Genomic DNA, 27,921 nt, shown 5'->3' with positions numbered 1-27,921 from the left:
ACAGTCGTGGTACGTTATACCTTCTTCTGCATGCCAGCTGCTGCAGAACCTCTTTCTGAAATTGCTACTGACATGTTATGAGTATTCTTCCACCCCACCCCCCTCCCTATTTCCATGCACAGATGAGACTGAATACGAATATAGCGGCAGCGAGGATGAGGAGGAGAATCACGTGGAGGAAGGGGAGCCCAGGTAAGGGCGTGCACCTCGCATCAACTCGCTGGCACCACCTTGTGGCCGTTCCATGGCGACACAAGGCTCCTTTTTCCAAAATCCCTGAGTATATCCCCCATCTTTCTAGCTCCATCATGAACGTGCCCGGCGAGTCCACGCTCAGACGTGAGTTCCTGAGGCTGCAGCAGGAGAACAAAAGTAACTCTGAAGCTCTGAAACAGCAGCAGATGGGACCTCAGCACCGCGACTCCGAGGCGCACATCAAGCAGCTGCTGCATGAGCGCCAGAGACGCATCGAAGAGCAAAAGGAGGAGCGCAGGCGCGTGGAGGAGGTAGGTGGAAGGGGCTTGGATAGATGTGGTCACTGTGTTCCAGCCCAAACTGAAAGTCTTTCCCTTGCTGAGGTAGTGGTGTTCTGCCACTTACTACCCCCAGTATACCCTGATTGGTGTGACATTGGGAACCTTCCTTTGTTGTGTTACGTACTGTTTGCCCCAGTCTGTTGTTAGTTTCTGTATCTCCATCTTTATTATTGCAGCAACAACGCCGTGAGCGAGAGCAGAGGAAACTTCATGAAAAGGAACAGCAGCGGAGACGGGACGACATACGGCGGGAGGAGGAGAGGAGGATGGCTGAGAGGGAGCAGGTTAGTCTCTCAGTGCCACAATGACAAGGTGGACTCTGCACTACGACACACGTGTATCACAGGGTATTGCTATGGAAAGTGGTACATGTATGGGCAGGTTATCGCTGCAGCATGGGTTATGTTTATGACACAGGATATTGCTGCAGCATGGGGTACATGCATCATACACCGTATTTTCAGCATGGAGTATATTTATAACACCAGGAATCGCTGCAGCATGGGGCAAATATGATGCAGTGCATCGCTGCTGAATGATCTGTGTCACACAGGAAACCACTGCAGCATGGGGTATGATGGGGAAGTGTTGCAGGGTGATATACTTGTATGGGTCAGGGTAGGCACATGCATGTTTCTGGATTAAGGGTCACACATGCCTCATGTATGCAGGGGGAGGGCTGGTCACCTGTCAACCTGCACCCTGTCACACAGTTCTGTACTGTCGCTGAGTACCATGTTTAGGGAGGACCGCATCTTCTCGTCCCCCATGTCTGTAACCCTGTGGTCGCCATGTCCGTGTTGCGGGGAAGTTTGTGTGTAATCTGGCTCCCTCCTTCCTGTGTTCTCTCTGGATCTCTCCCAGCTGTCTCTTGGCTCTCTCTGCATCTCTCCTTCTCTAGGAATATATCAGACAGAAGTTAGAGGAAGAACAGAGACAGTTAGAAATCCTCCAGCAGCAGCTTCTGCAGGAACAGGCCCTATTACTGGTAAATCGGTGCTCCTCCTCTTCGCTTTTCTAGTGCGGCCTCTCCTCGCCTTGTCATTAATTATTTCCCGAACTCCTCTAATGCACATTATACCACAATGAGACTCTGGGGTAAATGTACACGCTAATACCCCTGTCTGTACTACACTGTGGCACTCCTTTCTGCATATAGACCCCCTGCGCTCCACCGTGACCTCCCCACCTGTTCATACAGACCCCCTACGCTCCACCGTAACCTCCCCACCTGTTCATACAGACCCCCTGCACTCCACCATAAACTCCACACCTGTTCATACAGACCCCCTGTGCTCCACCGTGACCTCCCCACCTGTTCATACAGACCCCCTGCACTCCACCGTAACCTCCCCACCTGTTCATACAGACCCCCTGCACTCCACCGTAACCTCCCCACCTGTTCATACAGACCCCCTGCACTCCACCGTGACCTCCCCACCTGTTCATACAGACCCCCTGCACTCCACCATGAACTCCCGACCTGTTCATACAGACCCCCCTGCTCTTCACCGTGACCTCCACACCTGTTCATACAGACCCCCCTGCTCTCGACCGTGACCTCCCCACCTGTTCATACAAACCACCCTGCTCTCCACCGTGACCTCCACACCTGTTCATACAGACCCCCTGCGTTCCACCCTGACCTCCCCACCTGTTCATACAGACCCCCCTGCGCTCCACCGTGACCTCCCCACCTGTTCATGCAGACCCCCCCTGCGCTCCACCGTGACCTCACCACCTGTTCATACAGACCCCCCTGCGCTCCACCGTGACCTCCCCACCTGTTCATACAGACCCCCCTGCGCTCCACCGTGACCTCCCCACCTGTTCATACAGACCCCCCTGCACTCCACCGTGACCTCCCGACCTGTTCATACAGACCCCCCTGCGCTCCACCGTGACCTCCCCACCTGTTCACAGACCCCCCTGCGCTCTACCGTGACCTCCCCACCTGTTCAGACCCCCCTGCGCTCCACCGTGACCTCCCCACCTGTTCATACAGACCCCCCTGCGCTCCACCATGACCTCCCCACCTGTTCATACAGACCCCCCTGCTCTCCACCGTGACCTCCCCACCTGTTCATACAGACCCCCTGCTCTCCACCGTGACCTCCCCACCTGTTCATACAGACCCCCTGCTCTCCACCGTGACCTCCCCACCTGTTCATACAGACCCCCCTGCTCTCCACCGTGACCTCCCCACCTGTTCATACAGACCCCCTGCTCTCCACCGTGACCTCCCCACCTGTTCATACAGACCCCCCTGCTCTCCACCGTGACCGCCCTACCTGTTCATACAGACCCCCTGCAATCCACCGTGACCTCCCCACCTGTTCATACAGACCCCCCTGCGCTCCACCATGACCTCCCCACCTGGTCATACAGACCCCCTGCGCTCCACGGTGACCTCCCCACCTGTTCATACAGACCCCCCTGTGCTCCACCGTGACCTCCCCACCTGTTCATACAGACCCCCCTGCGCTCCACCATGACCTCCCCACCTGTTCATACAGACCCCCTGCACTCCACCGTGACCTCCCCACCTGTTCATACAGACCCCCTGCGTTCTACCGTGATCTCCCCACCTGTTCATACAGACCCCCCTGCTCTCCACCGTGACCTCCCCACCTGTTCATACAGACCCCCTGCTCTCCACCGTGACCTCCCCACCTGTTCATACAGACCCCCCTGCACTCCACCGTGACCTCCCCACCTGTTCATACAGACCCCCCTGTGCTCCACCGTGACCTCCCCACCTGTTCATACAGACCCCCCTGCTCTTCACCGTGACCTCCACACCTGTTCATACAGACCCCCCTGTGCTCCACCGTGACCTCCCCACCTGTTCATACAAACCACCCTGCTCTCCACCGTGACCTCCACACCTGTTCATACAGACCCCCTGCGTTCCACCCTGACCTCCCCACCTGTTCATACAGACCCCCCTGCGCTCCACCGTGACCTCCCCACCTGTTCATACAGACCCCCCTGCACTCCACCGTGACCTCCCCACCTGTTCATACAGACCCCCCTGCGCTCCACCGTGACCTCCCCACCTGTTCACAGACCCCCCTGCGCTCCACCGTGACCTCCCCACCTGTTCACAGACCCCCCTGCGCTCCACCGTGACCTCCCCACCTGTTCACAGACCCCCCTGCGCTCCACCATGACCTCCCCACCTGTTCATACAGACCCCCTGCACTCCACCGTGACCTCCCCACCTGTTCATACAGACCCCCTGCGTTCTACCGTGATCTCCCCACCTGTTCATACAGACCCCCCTGCTCTCCACCGTGACCTCCCCACCTGTTCATACAGACCCCCTGCTCTCCACCGTGACCTCCCCACCTGTTCATACAGACCCCCCTGCACTCCACCGTGACCTCCCCACCTGTTCATACAGACCCCCCTGTGCTCCACCGTGACCTCCCCACCTGTTCATACAGACCCCCCTGCTCTTCACCGTGACCTCCACACCTGTTCATACAGACCCCCCTGTGCTCCACCGTGACCTCCCCACCTGTTCATACAAACCACCCTGCTCTCCACCGTGACCTCCACACCTGTTCATACAGACCCCCTGCGTTCCACCCTGACCTCCCCACCTGTTCATACAGACCCCCCTGCGCTCCACCGTGACCTCCCCACCTGTTCATACAGACCCCCCTGCACTCCACCGTGACCTCCCCACCTGTTCATACAGACCCCCCTGCGCTCCACCGTGACCTCCCCACCTGTTCACAGACCCCCCTGCGCTCCACCGTGACCTCCCCACCTGTTCACAGACCCCCCTGCGCTCCACCGTGACCTCCCCACCTGTTCACAGACCCCCCTGCGCTCCACCGTGACCTCCCCACCTGTTCATACAGATCCCCCTGCGCTCCACCGTGACCTCCCCACCTGTTCATACAGACCCCCTGCACTCCACCGTGACCTCCCCACCTGTTCATATAGACCCCCTGCACTCCACCGTGACCTCCCCACCTGTTCATACAGACCCCCCTGCGCTCTACCATGACCTCCCCACCTGTTCATACAGACCCCCTGCACTCCACCGTGACCTCCCCACCTGTTCATACAGACCCCCTGCGTTCTACCGTGATCTCCCCACCTGTTCATACAGACCCCCCTGCTCTCCACCGTGACCTCCCCACCTGTTCATACAGACCCCCTGCTCTCCACCGTGACCTCCCCACCTGTTCATACAGACCCCCTGCTCTCCACCGTGACCTCCCCACCTGTTCATACAGACCCCCCTGCTCTCCATCGTGACCTCCCCACCTGTTCATACAGACCCCCCTGCTCTCCACCGTGACCTCCCCACCTGTTCATACAGACCCCCCTGCTCTCCACCGTGACCTCCCCACCTGTTCATACAGACCCCCCTGCTCTCCATCGTGACCTCCCCACCTGTTCATACAGACCCCCTGCTCTCCACCGTGACCTCCCCACCTGTTCATACAGACCCCCTGCTCTCCACCGTGACCTCCCCACCTGTTCATACAGACCCCCTGCTCTCCACCGTGACCTCCCCACCTGTTCATACAGACCCCCCTGCTCTCCACCGTGACCTCCCCACCTGTTCATACAGACCCCCTGCTCTCCACCGTGACCTCCCCACCTGTTCATACAGACCCCTGCTCTCCACCGTGACCTCCCCACCTGTTCATACAGACCCCCTGCTCTCCACCGTGCTCCCCTTCCTCTATAGCAACTCTTGTACACCATGAAATTCCCTCCCGTATGGTGACTACTACACCATATCCTCCTTTCCGGAAAGGTCCGCCATATTATACCTGAACTTTATCTACCGCACAGTGACACCCCTCCCTGTATTACACCCTGCTGGCTTCTCTGCTCTCCCGGTCAGCAGAGGTTTGTTGGCACAAGCAGCGCTTCTCTCAGTCGCTCTCCTAGAGAAGGCAGATATTAGGCTGCAGCTGTCCTTTCCTGTGATCTCCACACTGCCGCCCTCTCGTCTCTTCCCCTGTTTATTCCTGTAGGTGGCGATCTCCTCCTCTGTCCGTGTTTTGTATCCGGTGTATAGATACTGAGTATTATTACACCCGGCGGCCTGCCCCCTAGCAGTGTAGAATAATACTCCACTATACCCAGTAGTGTGCAACGTGTGTGTGTTGGCGCATTCGCCGTTGGTCGCGTTCTTTGTGTGGCTCATGCGCTTAGCCAGTTTTATCTGGGCAGGAGTACAAGCGGAAACAGCTGGAGGAACAGCGCCAGTCGGAGCGCCTGCAGCGGCAACTCCAGCAGGAGCACGCTTATCTCAAGTCTCTGCAGCAGCAACAGCAGCAGCAGCAACAGCAGGAGAAGAAACCGCTCTACCACTACAACCGGGCCGTCATGAACCCCAGCGAGAAGCCCGCCTGGGCCAGAGAGGTACGGTGGTGCCTTCTGTAATCCTCCCTCCCAATATTTGATCTTGGTTGCTCAGTTTTTGAGTCAAACACAGCCGCTGCTCAACCTCTGTCTGCTTTTGGTAAAGCCGGATTAATTTTGACGACGTATGGGATTTTTATGTTTTCTACAGGTGGAGGAACGGTCAAGGCTGAACAAGCAGAACTCTCCACTGTCCATCACAAAACTCAACTCAGTAGAGTCATCCGGGACCCCCAATCAAACCCCTCCATCACAAAGGCCACTGGACCTCCAGGAGCATAAGGTAAGCGCGCCAACATTAACTTGGGGGAAAAAAAAACCGTTTTCTTTCTGTTGATTAAAGGAGATGTCCAGGGAAATACTATTGATGACCTATCATCAGTGTATCAGTAGCTGATCGTCTGGGGTTCACGGTCAGCACTGCTAGACACAGGGGTATGAAGCAAAGTTGCTGCTCTGACCCCTGTGTAGTGGCCGGTGCTTGTAATTGCAGGTGCGGCTCCTGTGGCATGCAAAATGGACAATTCCTCTAAAAGAGTTGTACCTGAATTTCAAGTTATTCCCTGACCTTACGATACGCAAAGGGAAGGCAATAACTTGATGATCGGTGGGGGTCTCGCTATTGAGACTCCTGCTGATTTTGAGAGTGGGAACTCCCATGTTCCGTTCTGTTCTCCTGTCACTGCATAGCAGCTGGAAACAACTGAAGGCAACATTAGAAATTGCTATATACTGCAACACTGATGTATTGCAGTATATAGTCCAAGCAATAAAATCTCAAGTTCATGTTCACATTGCCCTTCTCTTTAAAAAAAAGAAAATGCTTGGTGTCTGCAGGAGGGCGTGGACCCACCAGCTTGGTGTCTGCAGGAGGGCGTGGACCCACCAGCTTGGTGTCTGCAGGAGGGGGTGGACCCACCAGCTTGGTGTCTGCAGGAGGGGGTGGACCCACCAGCTTGGTGTCTGCAGGAGGGGGTGGACCCACCAGCTTGGTGTCTGCAGGAGGGGGTGGACCCACCAGCTTGGTGTCTGCAGGAGGGGGTGGACCCGCCAGCTTGGTGTCTGCAGGAGGGGGTGGACCCGCCAGCTTGGTGTCTGCAGGAGGGGGTGGACCCGCCAGCTTGGTGTCTGCAGGAGGGGGTGGACCCGCCAGCTTGGCGTCTGCAGGAGGGGGTGGACCCGCCAGCTTGGCGTCTGCAGGAGGGGGTGGACCCGCCAGCTTGGTGTCTGCAGGAGGGGGTGGACCCGCCAGCTTGGTGTCTGCAGGAGGGGGTGGACCCGCCAGCTTGGCGTCTGCAGGAGGGGGTGGACCCGCCAGCTTGGCGTCTGCAGGAGGGGGTGGACCCGCCAGCTTGGCGTCTGCAGGAGGGGGTGGACCCGCCAGCTTGGTGTCTGCACTTTCACTTTTATTTTGAATTCTATGTTTTTTTCCTTGGACTGGACAATACAGGGTGGAATTTTACTTCTGTTCTCCCTCTGAGGAGTACAGTATACAGCAACCTCCCCACCAAGGGACTACAAAGTAAGGGCAGCTCACACGAACATTGCTTCGTCATATTACGCAATGGCGTTGCATTCGTGTGAGCTGCCCTTACTGCGTACTGCTACTGCTGCTGCTCAGTCCTCTTTAAGGACTTCCCTGCAATGTTTTGTCAGCAGTCCCTCCTGGTGTTGTGTTACATGTTGCCCACCGCTCAGCCTCTAGGGTTGGATTGGGGTACACGTACTCCTCCTGCTGTAACGCCTCGCCAAGGTTCCAAGCCCGTGCAAAGCGGTCTACACCAGGTGTCCTACTGGTCTCATAGAACAAGATAGACCCACACGGGGAGGAAGAAGAAGAAATCCAGACGCCCTTAGCCACCAAGCAACAATGATCTCTGTCTGGGTGACCGGGCTGGTATATGGTGTAATACAAGGGCCGTAGCGCACTCAGTGGGAGTACAGCCTACCATTGGAGGATTACGTGTCCTGCGGACCGCTGGGTCTGCTGTAATTACATAGATCTGGTGAGTGGCACAGAGCCCGTTGCCCTCTCTTACAGAAGAATGGGCGTGACTACCCCCTATAGCAGATCCTGGCTATACAGTCCCACTGTCCGGGAGTGTCTGACCTGTCGTATACAACCGCCATACTCTACTGCTATCATCTGCTAGAGCCCACACAGGTACTTCTCTAAAGCCATTTCTAGTAGATGTCTGCCTCTCGTCAGGGGATTCCTATTTCCTGCTCCATAATGGGAGAGCACAGTCTTCTAGTCAAGCTGATTGATTCCACATGAAGCCGCACAGGACCCATGAGCCATAACGGGGTTCCTCTTCAGCTCTCCGTCCCCTGTCTGGCAGGTTGCTCCAAGCACAAGTATAAATGTGGCCTAAAGGATTTCTACGGTCACTGAAGTCGCACATTTCTCCCTCCCGGGGTGACGGCAACGCTACGTGATTCCTAGCGGTCATTGATGGCGGTTTTGGTGAGCCAAAGGGCCAATTTCCCTCTTTTGGAGGAGTAACTTACGCTGCATAATCTCATCATTGCTGGTAGATCCCTTCATATCTTCACACGTCTCACACGGGGTTAACAGCCAACCTTTATACAACATTGTCGGCACGCAAGAACAAATCCCTTCTAGTTTCTTCTTTCTGGCTGCATGTTCATGGATTATCAGCCTCTCTGAGGACCCTCTGTGTTATAGAAGATGGAATACGCCAATAAAGCACAGCGCTCTACCGCCAGCCGGCCAGCATGACCCGTCGGAGCGCGGCTAGCTTCTAGGAGGCTGCAGGGCGTTGTTAGCGTAGATGTAAGCCTAGCCTTGGACTGTTTTGTAACAGCGCAGAAGATTCTGTACTTTGAGGTGTTATAGCCTCTTTGTACTTCACTTCTTCAGAGGTCGGCTATATACCGGCCTCCTACTGTACTAGCCGACCTGCTTCAGGCCTTACAGCGGCCGGCATCTGGGCGCAACAGAATGGTCATCTTATGAGTCAACAAGATGGTTGGCATCAGTAGCGCCACTCTCCAAGCCCTACAAGGTGCATCACTTTGTTGTATCCTCTGGAGACCCTGTCGATGTGCCCCCACGGGGTAATTGGCAACCACACTCACCGTTTTATTTCCCCGCCCCCGAGGAGCTGCTCTGGAACGTTCCCCAATAACACGGAGGAGAAAGCAGGATTTTTTTAAACATAAAATCCCTTTCTCATTCCGTTCAGCGGTGGACGCGGCGGCGGCGGCCCGGTTATCATCTCTAGCCCCGGCAGCGGTCACCAGAAGGGATCCCCCACCTGACCTGCTGCTGTTAGTTCATGTGCTAATTTACTCTCTCCGACTCATTCAGCTCAGGAGGGGTGAGGCTGGTGGGAGGGGCTAACATTTTGGGGGCTTTTTGTCGCCTTCTACTGGCAGCAGCGATCCCCCTCCTCGCCCCCCCACCACCACCTCAATGAACAGGACGAGGAATGGATTTTACGGTAAGTAACAAAAATCCAGTTTTTTTTGGTTAAAATTGTATCTACTTTTTAAAAATAGAGAAGCATTAAATGACATAAAGCGTCATCGCTGTAATGACACCGACCCCCAGGGCAAAGGGCATGTGCAATATCTACTGCACCGCACTCGCTCTAGATCCTCTAATCCTCCCACACCCCAATTAAAATGGCGCAGTTACCTTTTTTTCATTAAAAATGTTAGTATGAGTGTTTCTGCACATTATACAACTTGCAAGGCGAGGAGGAAAAAACGAAACTTAATGCCAACTCTGGTCCTGAAGGGGTTAATCTGCTGTATTGCGTCGTGAGAGATGCGGTGTCACATCAGAAGTGTGATGGAGCTTCTACAATGCAGCCACATTATGTATAACCGAATGTTACCGACGTAGCCGCAGCTTTGGAGGTGACTGGAGAGCATGATGTAACTGTCAGATTTACAAGGTTGCTGTCCGCTCTCTCTAATGGTAATTCTCCACGCTCGGCGACTGTGTAATTGCCTCATTGTAGCTGACCCGTGCAATAATGAGAAGAACCTCCGCCTGTAATCGGCAGCGAGCCGCGCTTTACAATTCCCACCGCCATGAAATATGTAAGCAGTTAAAAGGAGGTTTTCAGAGTGCGTCCTTAAAGGGCCGGTAACCCTGCTATAAGCGGAGCAGGCCATAATGGTCTCTGCACTGGAGTAGCAGTCACCAAGGAGTCTTTCTGCACTTGTGGCTGATATCAGGGAGCGATAGATTACACAGGATTGGTTGTAGCCTCGCTGTTCATTCATGTCTTATCCATCTCTCAGCCGCTCCGCACTGTCGCACCACAGGCCCGTGTGGCCCTGAAACCAAACCCCAGGCCCAATTCCCTACAGGACCCGCCGTCGGCACCCATGATCAGCCGCCAGCCCGCCATTGCCATGATGCCTCCTGCCTCCCGGAACCAGCTAGCCCGTCAGAGCTCTGACCCCTCCCCAGAGGTGGCCCTTATACCTTCCACCCGACCAGACAGGGGCCCCTGGGTGAAAATGGAGCCAGAGACCCCTCCTCCAAAGGTAAAGGGGGTGTGAAGATGTCCTCCAGCCACCGGCAGCAGTCAGCGACAGTGGCACCCTGTCCTTCTCGCTCCACTTTAACCCTTTCTTCTTGACCGCCGGTATAACTCCGCTTTCCGCTGTCCTGTACTTTCCACCTTCTTCCTAAATCTGCTAATACTTCTCTCTGGGAAAGCTGGGTGACGACCAACATGACAGAATGCAGAAGGGCCTTCCTAGGTTCTCAAGGGGTGATAACACCCCTGCCTCTTTCTCTCTGGCATTCAGGGTCTGGAAAAGCTGAGTGGCAATATGGTTGCTATTATGGTATGTAGTGATGCTGCACCTCTGCTGTATCTCTGTAGGATGAGGCGGATTTGCCATTCTGCAGCCTGGAAAAGCTGGGTAACAACTGCCATTACAGCTATGGTAGGGTGTCACCGGACCTCTGAAGGGCAAGTTTGCCTTATTAACTGGCCCATACATGTACAGTGCACATCTGGTGCCGCTGTATGCCGTGGGCTCAGGAGCCATACACACGGTAACCATGAGGTTATGGGTGGCCACTCGCTGTCATGGCAGCCAGGTGTTTTGTAAGGCGGTCAGCACTGCCATGAGGGTCTGCCTGTTAACCCCCGCAGTTTAGGATGAGCACTTTTTGTACTGGCTTTTTTTTTTTTTTTTAACTTTTACAAGTAATCTATTTTTTGGAATAAAAATCTTAATTTTACACGTATTTTTACGTTTTCTTTTGCAACCCTTTTGATTGCTTATACGATATACTGCAATGCTTCAGTACTGCAGTATAAGCTATCTCTACCAGTATTTTATTAGGATGGTCCATAGGCCTGTCCTAATAGGCAGAAAGACATGGCAGCCCTGGAGGGGGGCTTTAAAGGGCCCTCAGATGCCATTAACAACCAAACAGTACCTCGTTGCAAGGTGGCCTTTGGTGACCCTCAAACTCCGATTGGATGCCCAAAAGTATCAGGGGTAAGGAATGTTGGAAAGCTGGACTACATCCCCAATGGGAGCTGTAACAGTGGTCTTACTCCCTGACACTCGGCTCATACAGCTTTCCCAGACCCCTGAATGACTTCCTCTGCTGCATCTACCGGAAGAGCGGGTGTAACCTCTGCCTAAATAAATCCCTATGGGAGCCGTAACAGCGGACATCCAGCTTTCCCAGATTCAGCACTTACTACTCTCTGGCCACGGAGGCCGTCCGTCTACACCTCAGACACTAATGGCTGCTGTCACTAACACTACTCTGCTCTCCTGGCCTCCGGACCGCCTGGCATCGGGACACGTCTAACTTCTCGCTGCGTCTCAACTCTGCGCTGGGCTTTACCTGTATCTGTCGCTGGATTTCTTTTCCCACAATCCTCTCTGTTAAACACATATGGGATCAGAGTTGCAGGTCAATATACCTGATTCTGAGTGACCTCACAACTTCTACTCCATTCACCTGCAGAGCTGCATTCACAACGGACCTCTGCCTCCATTTAAACTCCTTGCATCGCGGAAGATGTAGTGTTGCCTACTGGACCTGGAATCCACGCCATGCGCTGTGCCGTCACTACGTCTGCAGAGAGATACAAGCTTCTGCAGCCTGAGAGTCCTTCAGAAAGTAACAGAATTGTGAATGCAGCTCTGGGAGTGACTAGAGAAATAAGGCTTTATAACTTTGTAGAGCAGCAAGAAAAAATTCTGTGTTCACAATTCTGTTGCCCCAACTTTGCTCTTGGATCTCCCAGAATCTTGGTGTGAACACTACATCTCCCACAATGCACCTGCAGCACTAAGGCAGCAGAATTGTGAATTCAGCCCTGGATGTGCCTGCAGCTCACTCTACCGATTGTTGTTCTAGGTTCCCCAGAGGACAACGTCCATAGCGACTGCTCTGAACACGAGCGGATCTGGAGGAGGCCGACCAGTCCAGGCGGTGAGAGCCAGGTGAGTCGCCCTACCCCGCCACGTTTAGCTATTTTGGGGGGGTTCAAGTTTTCGACGGAAGGATTTTCCTCTATACTGCAAAGTTGTTCATCTTCTCTTCCACTCGTCATCCTGTAGAGGTGACCGCTGCCATCAATCAGTCTGTCCGTGTCGCCTGATATCATGCACGGTGTCTAACGATCTCCACTCTTGTCTTGCAGCAATCCTGACCTGCGCCGTGCGGAGAGTGGCTGGGAAAGAGGGGATTCCCTGCTGCAGTCTCCTCACCCGAACCTACCCCAGGCCGGGTCACTGGAGAGGAACCGTATAGGTAATGACCTGACGCCCCATCCACCCACCTGTAGGCAGGGGGGGTCACATCCATCATAAGGTGCTGGACCTGATCTCCGGGCAGCTGATTGGAGCAGGTTTAGTATCAGCCGCTCTCTTCTCTGGGCAGTAAGGGTCTTATTTGGGGGATCAATTAAGGGCCATATTAAAAGTCTTAGATCTCCTGAAAAACCATATAGGAAGTGGTAGAATCGGCTGCTCCCCATCCCCTGCCAATGTAGATCACCGGACTCAGCAGGGGGTCCAACCAAGGATTAAGCAGCGGGGTCTGTCCGTCTCGGTTTCTTAATGTGTGTAATGTCTCCTGCAGCCCCTCATAAACTGGAGGAGTCTTCAATCAGTCCCCCTGGCATCAAAACCCCAGGAGAGGAGCATCGCTCCCGGCCGGGACGTCCTGCTGTGAGTATGACCCCACAAGATGGGGGCTCTGGGTATAAGGTTACACCTTCCCTGTATAAAGGAGGAGTGTTTGTGTTCGGGTATACAGTTACACTTTTGGGGTCAAGACGTCTTGCAATAATCTCTTTCTTTTCTCTACTGCTGTCAGAGTTATAAAAGAGCGATTGGAGAGGTTAGTGGCCTTATGCTGTGCTTCAGGGTGACGTTACCTACTGTTTGTATGACTCTGTGTATGCAGTCATTGTATGTGTCACAGTATAGTGTGCGGCTGTACATTACCCAGTATGTGTGTATCACGTTGTAGTGTGCGGCTGTACATTACCCAGTATGTGTGTGTCACGATGTAGTGTGCGGATGTACATTACACAGTGTATGTGTGTGTCACGGTGTAGTTTGCGGCTGCACATTACCCAGTGCATGTGTGCGTCACGGTATAGTGTGGGGCTGTACATTTCCCAGTTTATGTGTGACGGTTTGGTGTGTGGCTGTACATTACCCAGTATGTGTGTGTCACGGTGTAGTGTGCGGCTGTATATTACCCAGTATGTGTGTCACGATTGAATGTGCAGCTGTACATTGTGTGTGTCACGTTGTAGTGTGCGGCTCTACATTACCCAATGTATGTGTGTGTGTAACGGTGTAGTGTGCGGCTGTACATTACCCAGTGTATGTGTGTGTAACGGTGTAGTGTGCGGCTGTACATTACCCAGTGTATGTGTGTGTAACGGTGTAGTGTGCGGCTGTACATTACCTAGTGTATGTGTGTGTCACGGTGTAGTGTGCGGCTGTACATTACCCAGTGTATGTGTGTGTAACGGTGTAGTGTGCGGCTGTACATTACCCAGTGTATGTGTGTGTAACGGTGTAGTGTGCGGCTGTACATTACCCAGTATGTGTGTGTCACGGTGTAGTGTGCGGCTGTACATTACCCAGTGTGTGTGTCACGGTGTAGTGTGCGGCTGTACATTACCCAGTGTGTGTGTCACGGTGTAGTGTGCGGCTTTACATTACCTAGTGTATGTGTATGTCACGGTGTAGTGTGCGGCTGTACATTACCCAGTGTGTGTGTGTGTGTGTCACGGTGTAGTGTGCGGCTGTACATTACCCAGTGTGTGTGTCACGGTGTAGTGTGCGGCTGTACATTACCCAGTGTGTGTGTCACAGTATAGTGTGCGGCTTTACATTACCTAGTGTATGTGTATGTCACGGTGTAGTGTGCGGCTGTACATTACCCAGTGTGTGTGTGTGTGTCACGGTGTAGTGTGCGGCTGTACATTACCCAGTGTATGTGTGTGTCACGGTGTAGTGTGCGGCTCTACATTACCCAGTATGTGTGTGTCACGTAGTGTGCGGCTGTACATTACCCAGTATGTGTGTGTCACGGTGTAGTGTGCGGCTGTACATTACCCAGTGTGTGTGTCACGGTGTAGTGTGCGGCTTTACATTACCTAGTGTATGTGTGTGTCACGGTGTAGTGTGCGGCTGTACATTACCCAGTGTGTGTGTGTGTGTGTGTGTGTGTGTGTGTGTGTGTGTGTGTGTGTGTCACGGTGTAGTGTGTGGCTGTACATTACCTAGTGTATTTGTGTGTCACGATGTAGTGTGCAGCTGTACATCACCCAGTGTATGTGTGTGTCACGGTGTAGTGTGCGGCTGTACATTACCCAGTATGTGTGTGTCACGGTATAGTGTACGGCTGTACATTACCCATTGTATGTGTGTCGCAGTATAGTGTGCGGCTGTACATTACGCAGTGTATGTGTATGTACATTACCCAGTCTATGTGTGTGTCACGGTGTAGTGTATGGCTGTACATTACCCAGTATGTGTGTCACAGTGTAGTGTGTGGCTGTACATTACCCAGTATGTGTGTGTCATGTTGTAGTGTACGGCTGTACATTACCCAGTATGTGTGTGTCATGTTGTAGTGTACGGCTGTACATTACCCAGTATGTGTGTGTCACGGTGTAGTGTGCGGCTGTACATTACCTAGTGTATGTGTGTGTCATGATGTAGTGTGCGGCTGTACATTACACAGTATGTGTGTCACGTTGTAGTGTGCGGCTGTACATTACACAGTATGTGTGTCACGTTGTAGTGTGCGGCTGTACATTACCAAGTGTATGTGTGTCACGTTGTAGTGTGCGGCTGTACATTACCAAGTGTATGTGTGTGTCACTGTGTAGTGTGCGGCTATACATTACCCAGTATGTGTGTGCCACGGTGTAGTGTGCGGCTGTACGTTACCCAGTATGTGTGTGTCACGGTGTAGTGTGCGGCTGTACATTACCCAGTATGTGTGTGTCACGGTGTAGTGTGCGGCTGTACATTACCCAGTATGTGTGTGTCACGGTGTAGTGTGCGGCTGTACATTACCCAGGATGTGTGTCACGTTGTAGTGTGCGGCTGTACATTACACAGTATGTGTGTCACGTTGTAGTGTGCGGCTGTACATTACACAGTATGTGTGTCACGTTGTAGTGTGCGGCTGTACATTACACAGTATGTGTGTCACGTTGTAGTGTGCGGCTGTACATTACACAGTATGTGTGTCACGTAGTGTGCGGCTGTACATTACACAGTATGTGTGTCACGTTGTGTGCGGCTGTACATTACACAGTATGTGTGTCACGTTGTGTGCGGCTGTACATTACACAGTATGTGTGTCACGTTGTAGTGTGCGGCTGTACATTACACAGTATGTGTGTCACGTTGTAGTGTGCGGCTGTACATTACACAGTATGTGTGTCACGTTGTAGTGTGCGGCTGTACATTACACAGTATGTGTGTCACGTTGTAGTGTGTGGCTGTACATTACACAGTATGTGTGTCACGTAGTGTGCGGCTGTACATTACACAGTATGTGTGTCACGTGTGCGGCTGTACATTACACAGTATGTGTGTCACGTTGTAGTGTGCGGCTGTACATTACACAGTATGTGTGTCACGTTGTAGTGTGCGGCTGTACATTACCAAGTGTATGTGTGTCACGTTGTAGTGTGCGGCTGTACATTACCCTGTGTGTGTATGTGTGTGTCACTGTGTAGTGTGTGGCTGTACATTACCCAGTGTATGTGTCACAGTGTAGTGTGCGGCTATACATTACCCTGTGTGTGTATGTGTGTGTCACGGTGTAGTGTGCGGCTGTACATTACCCTGTGTGTGTATGTGTGTGTCACTGTGTAGTGTGCGGCTGTACATTACCCAGTGTATGTGTCACAGTGTAGTGTGCGGCTATACATTACCCAGTATGTGTGTGTCACGGTGTAGTGTGCGGCTGTACATTACCCAGTATGTGTGTGTCACGGTGTAGTGTGCGGCTGTACATTACCCAGGATGTGTGTCACGGTGTAGTGTGCGGCTGTACATTACACAGTATGTGTGTCATGTTGTAGTGTGCGGCTGTACATTACACAGTATGTGTGTCACGTTGTAGTGTGCGGCTGTACATTACACAGTATGTGTGTCACGTTGTAGTGTGCGGCTGTACATTACACAGTATGTGTGTCACGTTGTAGTGTGCGGCTGTACATTACACAGTATGTGTGTCACGTTGTAGTGTGTGGCTGTACATTACACAGTATGTGTGTCACGTAGTGTGCGGCTGTACATTACACAGTATGTGTGTCACGTAGTGTGCGGCTGTACATTACACAGTATGTGTGTCACGTTGTAGTGTGCGGCTGTACATTACACAGTATGTGTGTCACGTTGTAGTGTGCGGCTGTACATTACCAAGTGTATGTGTGTCACGTTGTAGTGTGCGGCTGTACATTACCCTGTGTGTGTATGTGTGTGTCACTGTGTAGTGTTTGGCTGTACATTACCCAGTGTATGTGTCAGTGTAGTGTGCGGCTATACATTACCCTGTGTGTGTATGTGTGTGTCACGGTGTAGTGTGCGGCTGTACATTACCCTGTGTGTGTATGTGTGTGTCACTGTGTAGTGTGCGGCTGTACATTACCCAGTGTATGTGTCACAGTGTAGTGTGCGGCTATACATTACCCAGTATGTGTGTGTCACGGTGTAGTGTGCGGCTGTACATTACCCAGTATGTGTGTGTCACGGTGCAGTGTGCGGCTGTACATTACCCAGTATGTGTGTGCCACGGTGTAGTGTGCGGCTGTACATTACCCAGTATGTGTGTGTCACGGTGTAGTGTGCGGCGGTACATTACCCAGTGTGTGTGTGTCACGGTGTAGTGTGCGGCTGTACATTACCCAGTGTGTGTGTGTCACGGTGTAGTGTGCGGCTGTACATTACCCAGTATATGTGTGTCACGGTGTAGTGTGCGGCTGTACATTATCCAGTGTGTGTGTCACGGTGTAGTGTGCGGCTGTACATTACCTAGTATATGTGTGTGTAACGATGTAGTGTGCGGCTGTACATTACTCAGTGTGTGTGTGTATGAATGTCATGGTGTAGTATGTGACTGTACATCAGACTACTGTGTGGTTGTAGATTCCTAGTCATATACACACACTAGTATACAGCCACATACTACACGGTGACAGTCATACATACAGGGCAGGTAATGTACAGCTAGTGTATTGTGTGGCTGTATATTATATGGTCTGTATATGACTGTCACAGTGCAGTGTGATTGTATATTACGCAGTGTGTGTGGTTGTACATGACCCGGTATGTATATACATGTTGCAGTGTAGTGTGTTGCTGTACATTTACATACATCCCGTTGTAGTATGTGGCTGTACATCTGGTACCTGTACCTTGTATGCGTCACATTGTAGTTTACTATGGCTCATAACTCTGCTTTTGTGTGTGGTGTGTGCAGCTGAGCATTACCTGCTGTGTGTGGCTGCAGACGTCCGTGTGTTGTATGACCGCACGTTACTAGGTTGTATATCACAGTGTAGTCTGCTGCAGTACAATACCCCATCCTTGTATGTCGTGGCCTGTCAGTTGTACTGTATAGTTAGTCTACTCTCCTTCCTGCCCCTCCCTGTATACAGCGTATATACAACTACATGTCCTGCTTGCTTATTTTATAATGTCCTTCCACAGGACCATTTATTAGTGAAGGATCGCCCAGAAGACGTCCCAAAACCCCCCAAAAAGGCGCTGGACTACTCCTCCTCCAGTGATGAGATGGACAGCAGCGACGAAGATGATGATGAGGGCGACCAAGATCGACAGGAACAAAGTAGAGAAAACTCACAAGCCAGGTACCGAGCAGTCAGCAGTCAACCCCTCCCCCCCCCCCCCCCCCTTCCCCAACAGAAATATGGCGGGAAATCGTTAAAATTATTCCTTTTATTTTTCCTCTCTGAAGTCGAAATGGTCGCGATGCGGATACTGACAGCGTGAGCACTATGGTGGTCCACGACGTGGAAGAGCTGGTGGGGAGCACATCTGACAGCTCCTATGGAGATGGCACCATGATCGTACAGCGGGTAAGAGGGTCTCAGAACGTCAGCCGGAGAGATGAACGGCTCGTGTCTTCTAGAGGTCCTCCTTATTTAGGAGAACAGCTGCAATAATCTAGAGGATTCCACCCTTGTCTCACTGTTTGAGTTGCATTGGAGTGGACCATCTTGTCTTTTTCCTTCCCTAACTTGGAGCATGGTCCAGAAGAAACCTCTTGAGGAGAGTCCTTTACGCCTGGCAGACATGACCATCCTAAGTCGTTAATAAAGAGGGTGATCACACGCCATTCATGTAATGTAGAGGAAAGAAAATTGCTACCTTGCTGGAGTGTCTTGTGAGACTTAAGAAATGCAATATCTTCATGTATGAGTATGAGTGCCGTCATACTCTCAGATAAAGTATTACATAATCATGTCCTAGTGTTATAATACACAGTCTGTAGATGTAGAACAAGATCCATCACTCTTCTTTCTCTCAGACGCCAGAAGAGGAGCGGAACCTGCTGCATGCCGATAGTAACGGATACACCAACCTGCCAGATGTGGTGCAACCGAGCCATTCACCCACCGAGTCCAAGGGGCCGGGCTCCTCCCCTAGCAAGGAGGGTAGTGGAACTGATGTGAGTAATGGATGCACTATGGAAGGGCCTGACACGGTGGATCCCTGTAGGGTATCTTGGGGTGAAGACCCAGATATGACTAGTTGGGGAGTCTTACAAATGGTGAAGTATTGAGAAGAGAAGATATTTGGGGATGGGACTTGGTTGATTACTGAAAAAATCTGCTTAAAGAAAGAGCTTGTTGGTTGAGTATTGAGACAGGAAGTCATTTGGAGTGGAGTTAGGACCTGTTGGAGATGTTTGGAGATGGGACTTGTTGGATGAGCATTGAGAAGGGAAGACGTTTGGAGATGGGACTTGTTGGATGAGCATTGAGAAGGGAAGACGTTTGGAGATGGGACTTGTTGGATGAGCATTGAGAAGGGAAGACGTTTGGAGATGGGACTTGTTGGATGAGCATTGAGAAGGGAAGACGTTTGGAGATGGGACTTGTTGGATGAGCATTGAGAAGGGAAGACGTTTGGAGATGGGACTTGGATGAGCATTGAGAAGGGAAGACGTTTGGAGATGGGACTTGTTGGATGAGCATTGAGAAGGGAAGACGTTTGGAGATGGGACTTGTTGATGCTCAGAAAGGAAGATGCTTAAAGAAGGAACTTGTTGGTTGAGTATTGGGAAGGGAAGACTCTTGTAAAGGGGGCTTGTTGGTTGAGTATTGAAGAAAAGACCTAAGGAGAAGAAAGCTGTTGGTTGATTGAGAAGCGAAGAGGTTTGTAAATGGGACTTGTTGGTTGAGTACTGAGAAAGGGAACATTTGTAGATGGCTCTAATTGCTTGAGTATGGAGAAGGAACTGAATGCTGAGTAGGGAAGACCCTTGCAGAATGGGCTCCGTTAGTATCGAGGAGACAAGACCTTTTGCAGAATAAAGTTGTTGCTTGAGTCAGTCATTTGGAGATGGGAATCCTGAGAGAGGAGAATGTAGGGACGGGAAATTATCGATTGAGTATTGACACGGGAGACATCTGGAGATGGGACGTGTTGGATGAGCATCAGGGAAGGAAGACTAGGGGTTAATGCACATGGGCAAGTGCGATGTCAGTCTGAGAAGCTCAGACTGATATCGCACTTGTAATATAGCGCTTCTCGATGCGAGCATGGTGCGTTTTACCTTACATCGCCCCCTATCTTTGTACTTGGGATTATCACGAGTTAAAAGATTGCTAATGCTTCCAATAGTTCTCACTGGTAAATTGTATCCCGTTCCGTGCACATCGCACCGCGGGAGCGCCAAATACGTGGTGGGTTTGTTTTTAAAGATCCCTTAGGAAAGAATCGGTGATTCCGTACGAGGAATCGCCCCAAAATAGGACATGCAGCGATTTATAGTTTTCCATCTCTCAGGATCACTGCAAGAGAATTGTCACTTTTGTGCATAAACACCCTGAAATCGATGTGTCAGTAACACCGGCGGGTTCCATCAATATTGGGAATGGGACTTGGAGTGCTGAGAAGGGAAGACTCTGAACAAAGGAGCTGATTCAGTACTGAGACGGAAAGACCCTCAGAGCCGGGACCTATTGGTTGAGTAGTCAGAAAAGAACACATTTGGGAAAGAAAGTTGTGGATCGAGTGAGAAGAAAAGACATTTGGAGATGCGACCCATCGGTTGGGAAAGGAAGATGCGTAAAGAGGAATTTTGGTTATTTTGTCAGGCAGTGCGGGAATTCATGATGCTTTAAGAAAGGAAGGCGACCCAAGATGTAGAGTATTGGACCTGTCGGTTGTAGTGGGGACACTTCGGGACTGGATGAGTAGAAGTAATCCCTGTAGAGAACTACCAAAAATATAAAAAAATAACCTTTACTGATCATCTAAAAAATAAGAAGCTAAAGAAGAAACCAAACCTGCCTAAACCTGGTATGATGTCAGCAGCGGGATACGGACGTGTAGATGCGTTACTAGTACCAGATCATGCCAGTGTCGCAGTCTAACCAACCAGAGACTAATGGTATATACCGCCACAGGCTGTAATGTACACAAAGGTATAAGGATAATCTATCGGGGGCGGAGCTTGGTATGTCACGTATGTGTGGGATCCATAGACTATTACAGAATCGTGGGTTGGCAGTGAGTGTAATGCTGGTTCGAACAGGGCGTGCGCGGCCCTCGCAAGAATTGACGCAGGATCGCGATGTTACGTCAGGGAGCGGCTGGCGTCCAGCAATGGCTGCTGATTGGTGCTAGTGAGTGTGAGCCCCCTCTGAGAGTAGGTGGAGCTACAGCGAACATAGGCGAAACCTGTGCCTACCAAGACGGTCAGCGTACACTGGGAAACCAAACCCAGAGGCTCTAGCCCAACATCAAGGCTAGATACCAGCGGGGGAATAGAACTTCAAACATCCCGATGAATCAGCAATTAGTGCAATTAGCTGAGGAAACGTGTTGATGATGGGAGATCGTGAAAGGAACAATGTGAATAGGATCAGAAGGTTATCGCAATGACAACGGCAAAATGAGACGTCAGCTCAAGAACAGCTCATCACCAGTCAGCCTCTCCCAGAGGGGCAAGTATATAGACCGGAGAGGGACGGTCACCAAATGTAGAAATGAGCAGCGACATGCAGAGGAAGTGATGAATAGAGCCGCCTCTTATGAGATGAGCCCCATCTGTGTGGCTGATGACCTCCGGTCCGGGTCTGAGGGGGTTATATAGAGAATCTATACATCCCTGTATATGGGGTCTAACGCATTATATGGACCGGCCCTGTGAGAGCTACAACATAATGTCTGGTACTGCATATACAGTCGGCGTAAATATCCCAGACAAGACTAATAAATGGTCTGTGATATTTGTCCTATGCGGCTGCACCGCCCCCGATAGGAGATTATCATTATACCTTCGTGTACATGACAGCCTGTGGCGGTATATACCATTAGACCAAGAGTCATGGGTCTCTGCGACACTGGCATGGTACTAAGTGGTATCTGTTATAGGCCCATAACCCGCTGCTGACTTCACACCAGGTTTATGCAGGTTTTGTCTCTTCTTTTAGGCTCTTACATTTTACATGATCAATAAGTTATTTTGTAATATTAAACATTTTTGGTCGGTTCTCTGCAGGGCCGACATCCTCTAAACGGGAACCCATCTGTCTGTGACTAGAGAGGAGTAAAGGGATTTAGTATTTGTGAGAGTGGAAGCCTTGAGGAAGGTGTTGAGTAGCGGTTGTGGTGCCAGTCACTGGTATACGGTGTGGAGGTCATAGAAGATGCAGATGAATCGTTGGGTAGAACATCTGAGATGATTGGTCTGGAGTTGGTGGTGTACAGCATTGGAAATAAGAGATGTTGTACTGGAGATGAAGACGCCAGGGGTAGGAAGACAAGCGACGACTCGGAAGATAGGAGAAGAGAAGGTGGAGATGGTTTTGTATACTGAGATTACTGGTGGACCATTAAAAAGTGAGAATTGCTTGAGTTGCGGCTATATAAGATGGAGTGAAATGTAAAATGACCGATTCTGGAGTAGATTTATTATCGAGTGCGTACATGATGAAGGCGACCTATAATACAATGCCCTCCCTCTCTCTGCAGTATCAGTCTCGTGGGTTGGTGAAGGCTCCCCCTAAAACCTCATTCACCATGTTTGTAGACCTGGGGTTATATCAGTCAACCGGTGGCACAGGCGACACCATCCCGGTGGCAGGTAGTGTACACAAGTCCTCTTTATGATGCGTTGGCGCCCCCCAACCTTAAAAATATTTCATCCAGAATGTCCTCTGTGCAGCGTCCTTTGTGAGTGGAGATGTGGCCCGATTGGAGCAGCTAAAATATGAGGCTCGGAAGGGATCAGTGGTGAACGTGAACCCTACTAACACCAGACCGCACAGCGACACCCCAGAGATCAGGAAGTACAAGAAGAGGTTCAACTCTGAGATCCTCTGTGCCGCACTCTGGGGTAAGGGCAGAGGACAGGAGGTTCACAAATGTTTTGGTCTTCTCTTCCACCACTTGTCATCTCACATCTTGTGTTCTCTACCAGGGGTGAACCTGTTGGTCGGCACTGAGAACGGGCTGATGCTGCTAGACCGCAGCGGTCAAGGAAAGGTCTACAGTCTGATCACCCGGCGGAGATTCCAGCAGATGGATGTCCTGGAAGGACTGAACCTCCTCATTACCATCAGTGGTGAGTGGACACTCCCGACAAGGACAATACTCCCTACGCCTCACTCTGTATCCTTACCTCCATCTATTGGGCACCCATTACTCTAATGATCTACCCCTGTCCAAACTAAAGGCACCCCACCCTCTAGGTGGTCCGGCCTCTAGTGTTCTTCATAACCTTTGGCTTTTTCCCCGTGTGTCCCAGGTAAGAGAAACAAGCTGCGCGTCTACTATCTCTCGTGGCTCAGAAACAAGATCCTCCACAACGACCCCGAAGTGGAGAAGAAGCAGGGCTGGAGTACGGTGGGCGACATGGAGGGATGTGTCCATTATAAAGTTGGTAAGAACACGTAATATTGTATCCCCTCGATCTTCGGCCCATTAGACGGGTCTCATCCTGACCCACATCCCTTCTTTCTTCCTCAGTCAAGTATGAGCGTATCAAGTTCCTGGTGATCGCCTTGAAGAACTCTGTAGAGGTCTACGCCTGGGCCCCCAAACCGTACCACAAGTTCATGGCTTTCAAGGTAACCTACAAGGGGGTTGATGACTTTTGCAATGGGGTTATTTCCTTAGGAATTGAATTGCCAACAGACATGCTTCCTGTTCGTGACGCCCTCTTTTTGTAAACCCTTCCAGTCCTTCACAGACCTCCCTCACCGACCACAGCTCGTGGACCTCACAGTGGAGGAGGGGCAGAGGTTAAAGGTCATCTACGGTTCTTGTTCCGGTTTCCATGCAGTGGACGTGGACTCAGGGAACAACTACGATATTTACATTCCTGTCCACGTGAGTCGCCTTTTGCATCATCGGTCATGTGACCAGATACGGACGAGTGGGGAAGACTTCATCCTTTCTTTGTCGTCCTTCAGATTCAGAGCCAGATTAACCCCCACGCCATCATTTTCCTGCCAAACACAGACGGGATGGAGATGCTGCTGTGCTATGAGGACGAGGGGGTCTATGTGAACACGTACGGGAGGATCATCAAAGACGTGGTGCTGCAGTGGGGCGAGATGCCGACCTCTGTGGGTGAGTCAGGCCGCAATTTAAAGGGGAAGCGTCACCAGAACTCAACACGTTAAACTAGCGGCAAGGGCAACGGGGGCCACAACCACAAAACGACTCCTTAAAGTGCAGCCCTAGATTACCTGTAGTAATGGCTGGAAGTATCTAAGGTAGATCAGTTAGATACATATATATCTCCAGCCACAGGTGTCTTGGATATGTCCAGGTGCTGGGATGTATCTAATTGGTCTCCTGTAGATTCAGTTAGAAGTCTGAATGTATCTAATGGATACAAATTAGATACACATCTAAGGGAGAAAGTGACATACTTGAGTTTGAATGTATCTAAGGGTGACCAGGTGGATGCCTGCTAGAATCTGGATGTATCTAAGCTGGAGATGTTACATCTTCACCTACGCCTGGATGTACAGAATGTAGAGGAGACAAGTTAGAGGTGGACCTGCATCTTGACGTATCTAAGCGAGAGCAGGTAGATGCCCACCTGTGTCGGGAGATATCTAAGGGACAGCACTTAGATACTTACCTGCAGCAGGGGTGCAGAGCCGCAGTGCTCGGGGCTCCAACAGGTCGTGTTTTCAGGATATCCTGTAGTTGGAACAGCTGTAACAATAATTACATCACCTGTGCAATACTGAGGAAATTCTGAAAACCTGACCTGTTGGGGCCCGGAGGACTGGAGGGGTGCAACTCTGGTCTACAGGAAGAAGAATTGGAGACCTACCTGCATCTGGACATATCTAAGGGAGACAAAGAAGGTACTTAATGTATCTGTGGAGGAGCAGTTGGATACCTGCCGTATTCAGAATGTATCTAAGAAGATACCTATTTTTGGATGAGTCTAAGACATCTGTTACTTACCTACCTTGGTCTGGGCATATCTAAAAGGGACCAGGTAGATACATAACTGTGTCTGGATGTCTCTAAAGGAGAGCACTTCACCTACCTACCTACACCTAGATGTATCTGCCCATGTCTAAGGCAAGGTAGTTAGATACCAGAGTCAGAACGTATCTAAAGTAGAGAGTTACTTGCTTGCCTGAGTTTGCACATATCTAAGAACGACTGGGTGGATGTCGACTTGCATCTGGATGTATCCAAGCAGGAAAAGTTAGATGTCTGTTTGTGACTGGATGTACCTAAGTGAGAACAATAGATACATCAAAACACAGGAAGGCATCCCATTAGATAGACCGTGCTGCAAACAGGGATCTAACCTCTCCTGCTCGGATACATCCAGATGCAAGCAGCCATCCACCCAGTCGAACTTGGATATGTATGAACTCACTATGTAACTCTCTACTTTAGATACATTCTGTTAGATACCTACCTTTCTCTGGACATATCTAAGCGAGGCCCATTAGATACCTGAGTGCATCAATCAGTTGGATACTTCCCTGCCTCTAGACGTATCTGATAGTTTGACATGTTTTGTCTTCTCCTCCAGCGTACATCTGCTCCAACCAGATCATGGGGTGGGGAGAGAAAGCCATCGAGATCCGTTCGGTGGAGACCGGCCACCTTGACGGGGTCTTCATGCACAAGAGGGCTCAGCGACTAAAGTTCCTGTGTGAACGCAACGATAAGGTAATGGGGACACCATACATCCCGGCCTCCGGGGGCGCTGTAACGCTTCTCATGGTGCTAACGCTTCTCTTGGCCTCTCTTCCAGGTGTTTTTCGCCTCGGTTCGCTCTGGCGGGAGCAGCCAGGTCTACTTCATGACCCTGAACCGCAGCTGTATAATGAACTGGTGAACGGTGAATGATGGGGGATCACAGAAGAGTCTGCTGCCGATCCCCACACACTGGATACCCCTCCCCGCTACTTTTTGACTCCTCCCCCTCTTACAGCAATTATTACTCCATTTTGTTTGCTTTTATCTGCATTTTAATTTATTGGGAGGCGCCACCCCCTCCAAGCTGCGTGACAGTAATATATATAAGATATACATTCAGGGCGGGGAGAGGGCACGATGTGGATTAGGGGCTCGTCCGCCCCTTCCTGACACGGGGACGGGCATCTTTATGGCTCAAGTTGTTTCTACATATGTTCGGTTTACTGATGGCGCAGGGACCGCAAAGAGCTGATAGCACATTTTCTGCGGACGCTAGACGGTGACGGAGTGATATATATCTATACCCTTTCCCCCTTATAATAGTCCCCCCTGACTTATCTCGCCGGTCGTCGGCTCCATTTTGTGACTGAACATTATTCTATGACCAGAAGCACTTTATCCAAACCGATAATCCAAAGTCATTCTTCCTTGCTGCTTTTACAGAATTGTCACATGTTGTGCTCTAGTCACATCCAGAGCTGCAATCGCAATGCTACTGCACATCCTGTTAGTGTTTGAACTGCAGGAACTAGCGTCCGGACAGAAGAGCCGCCGCTGCACTACATTGCTGGAGATGTAGCCTTGTGTAGGTACATCTCCCACAATGCAATGCAGCAGTGGGGAATGAGCCTAAAATTGCCAGCGCTGTTCTCGTATCTGTGTGATACGTTGTCGGCAGATGATGCGTTCTGCGCCTGTTACATCTCCCACAACGCAATACAGCTAGCAGGCTGCAACCTATTACAAGTTCTGCTGCAGTGTATTGTGGGAAAACAGCAGTACTCACTCCATTGCCAGTTCTGGGCTTAGCAATGACTCAGCAAATCTCTGAGCGCAGCTCTGGATGTGAATGGATCCTAACGAGGCATTCTGTGTGTTGCGATTCGTCCACTTTCCATGTGATGTCCGACCTCCCGCACCGCTTCCCACGACACTAATCTCCTCTTCTGTTTGGGTGAAATAGCCCCCTCTAATCCGTGGTGCGCAGAGCTGTTGGGGAAAGTAGGAATATATCTGCACTTCCCAACAGATCCTGTAGATGGTGCCAGAGCAACAACACACTATAGCGCAAATGCTGGATCAAAATCTAGTGTTCTCTGGGGTTATAAATAAAGTTTGTTGAATAGTGTGTCCCCGGCTGTTGTGCATTCTACGCCGAAAACTTTATTCCTAAAGACCACCGAGAACAGAAGGAGGCCCCCACAATTACTGACTCTCCAAAGTCCGGGGGTTAAGGGCTGCTGCTGCTTCAGTCGGGATTCGAGGTACCTCATAGTGAGGAGGTTTTATAATACGGCCGCGGCCATACCAAAAAAGTAAAGATTCTAAGCACCCACAGAATTCTATCTATAGCTATTTATGATCCCCTCCCCCAACGTGTGTGAACGCGGGTCACTCCAGACGTCCCCCAACGAGACAATTGAGGGCGAGGAACTGAATTTGCTATTTTTGTAAACTCGAGAGAAGAATTATAAGGAGGCGAAAAAATATTTTATGTAGCAAATTGTATAAAGGTTGAATTTGAAAAAAAAGTTGAAATTGGTTGTTATTGATCTTCTTCAATAAAGTTATCTCTGCTAGTAGCGCCGCCTGCAGACGTCTTGTATTTATCGCCGCTAATGGGCCCCAGCATATCGATCTGTACTGTGGTACTATCCCCTCGCCTGTGTTGCCATCTTCTCCACCTGTGACGGTCTTCACTGTAGTTCTGGCATTGTATTCATGAAGCAGGGAGCTCAGGATATGCAGGGCACTCCCTCAGGGGCAAACATTTTTTTAAAAGACATTTACCATGTCAGCAGGTTATCTTCCATCCACAGAA

The 27,921-nt window shown here is 51.0% G+C and overlaps 1 protein-coding gene across 2 annotated transcripts in view; it reads left to right on the top strand.

The window, feature by feature from the left end:
- The window catches only part of MINK1 (misshapen like kinase 1), a 62,017-nt gene extending 34,335 nt beyond the window's left edge, over positions 1-27,682 (top strand). The window contains exons 11-32 of one of the 2 annotated variants that reach the window (XM_066593842.1): positions 123-192; positions 302-506; positions 713-820; positions 1,438-1,524; positions 5,742-5,933; positions 6,085-6,216; positions 10,212-10,460; positions 12,310-12,395; positions 12,596-12,705; positions 13,036-13,124; positions 18,150-18,310; positions 18,418-18,538; positions 18,991-19,131; positions 22,668-22,779; positions 22,861-23,031; positions 23,116-23,259; positions 23,443-23,577; positions 23,664-23,764; positions 23,877-24,026; positions 24,110-24,269; positions 25,711-25,850; positions 25,936-27,682. In XM_066593842.1, the coding sequence (XP_066449939.1) occupies positions 123-192; positions 302-506; positions 713-820; positions 1,438-1,524; positions 5,742-5,933; positions 6,085-6,216; positions 10,212-10,460; positions 12,310-12,395; positions 12,596-12,705; positions 13,036-13,124; positions 18,150-18,310; positions 18,418-18,538; positions 18,991-19,131; positions 22,668-22,779; positions 22,861-23,031; positions 23,116-23,259; positions 23,443-23,577; positions 23,664-23,764; positions 23,877-24,026; positions 24,110-24,269; positions 25,711-25,850; positions 25,936-26,019 (2,948 nt within the window). In that variant the 3' untranslated portion in view covers positions 26,020-27,682. The remainder of the gene's footprint in view (positions 1-122; positions 193-301; positions 507-712; positions 821-1,437; positions 1,525-5,741; positions 5,934-6,084; positions 6,217-10,211; positions 10,461-12,309; positions 12,396-12,595; positions 12,706-13,035; positions 13,125-18,149; positions 18,311-18,417; positions 18,539-18,990; positions 19,132-22,667; positions 22,780-22,860; positions 23,032-23,115; positions 23,260-23,442; positions 23,578-23,663; positions 23,765-23,876; positions 24,027-24,109; positions 24,270-25,710; positions 25,851-25,935) is intronic. The other variant, XM_066593843.1, reaches the window with a different exon arrangement.
- Positions 27,683-27,921: the final 239 nt, after the last annotated feature.

The sequence above is a fragment of the Eleutherodactylus coqui genome, chromosome 2 (assembly GCF_035609145.1).
Source record: "Eleutherodactylus coqui strain aEleCoq1 chromosome 2, aEleCoq1.hap1, whole genome shotgun sequence".
NCBI lineage: Eukaryota > Metazoa > Chordata > Amphibia > Anura > Eleutherodactylidae > Eleutherodactylus > Eleutherodactylus coqui.
Note: the sequence above shows the minus strand (reverse complement) of the source record. Positions and strands in the feature narration are given on the sequence as shown.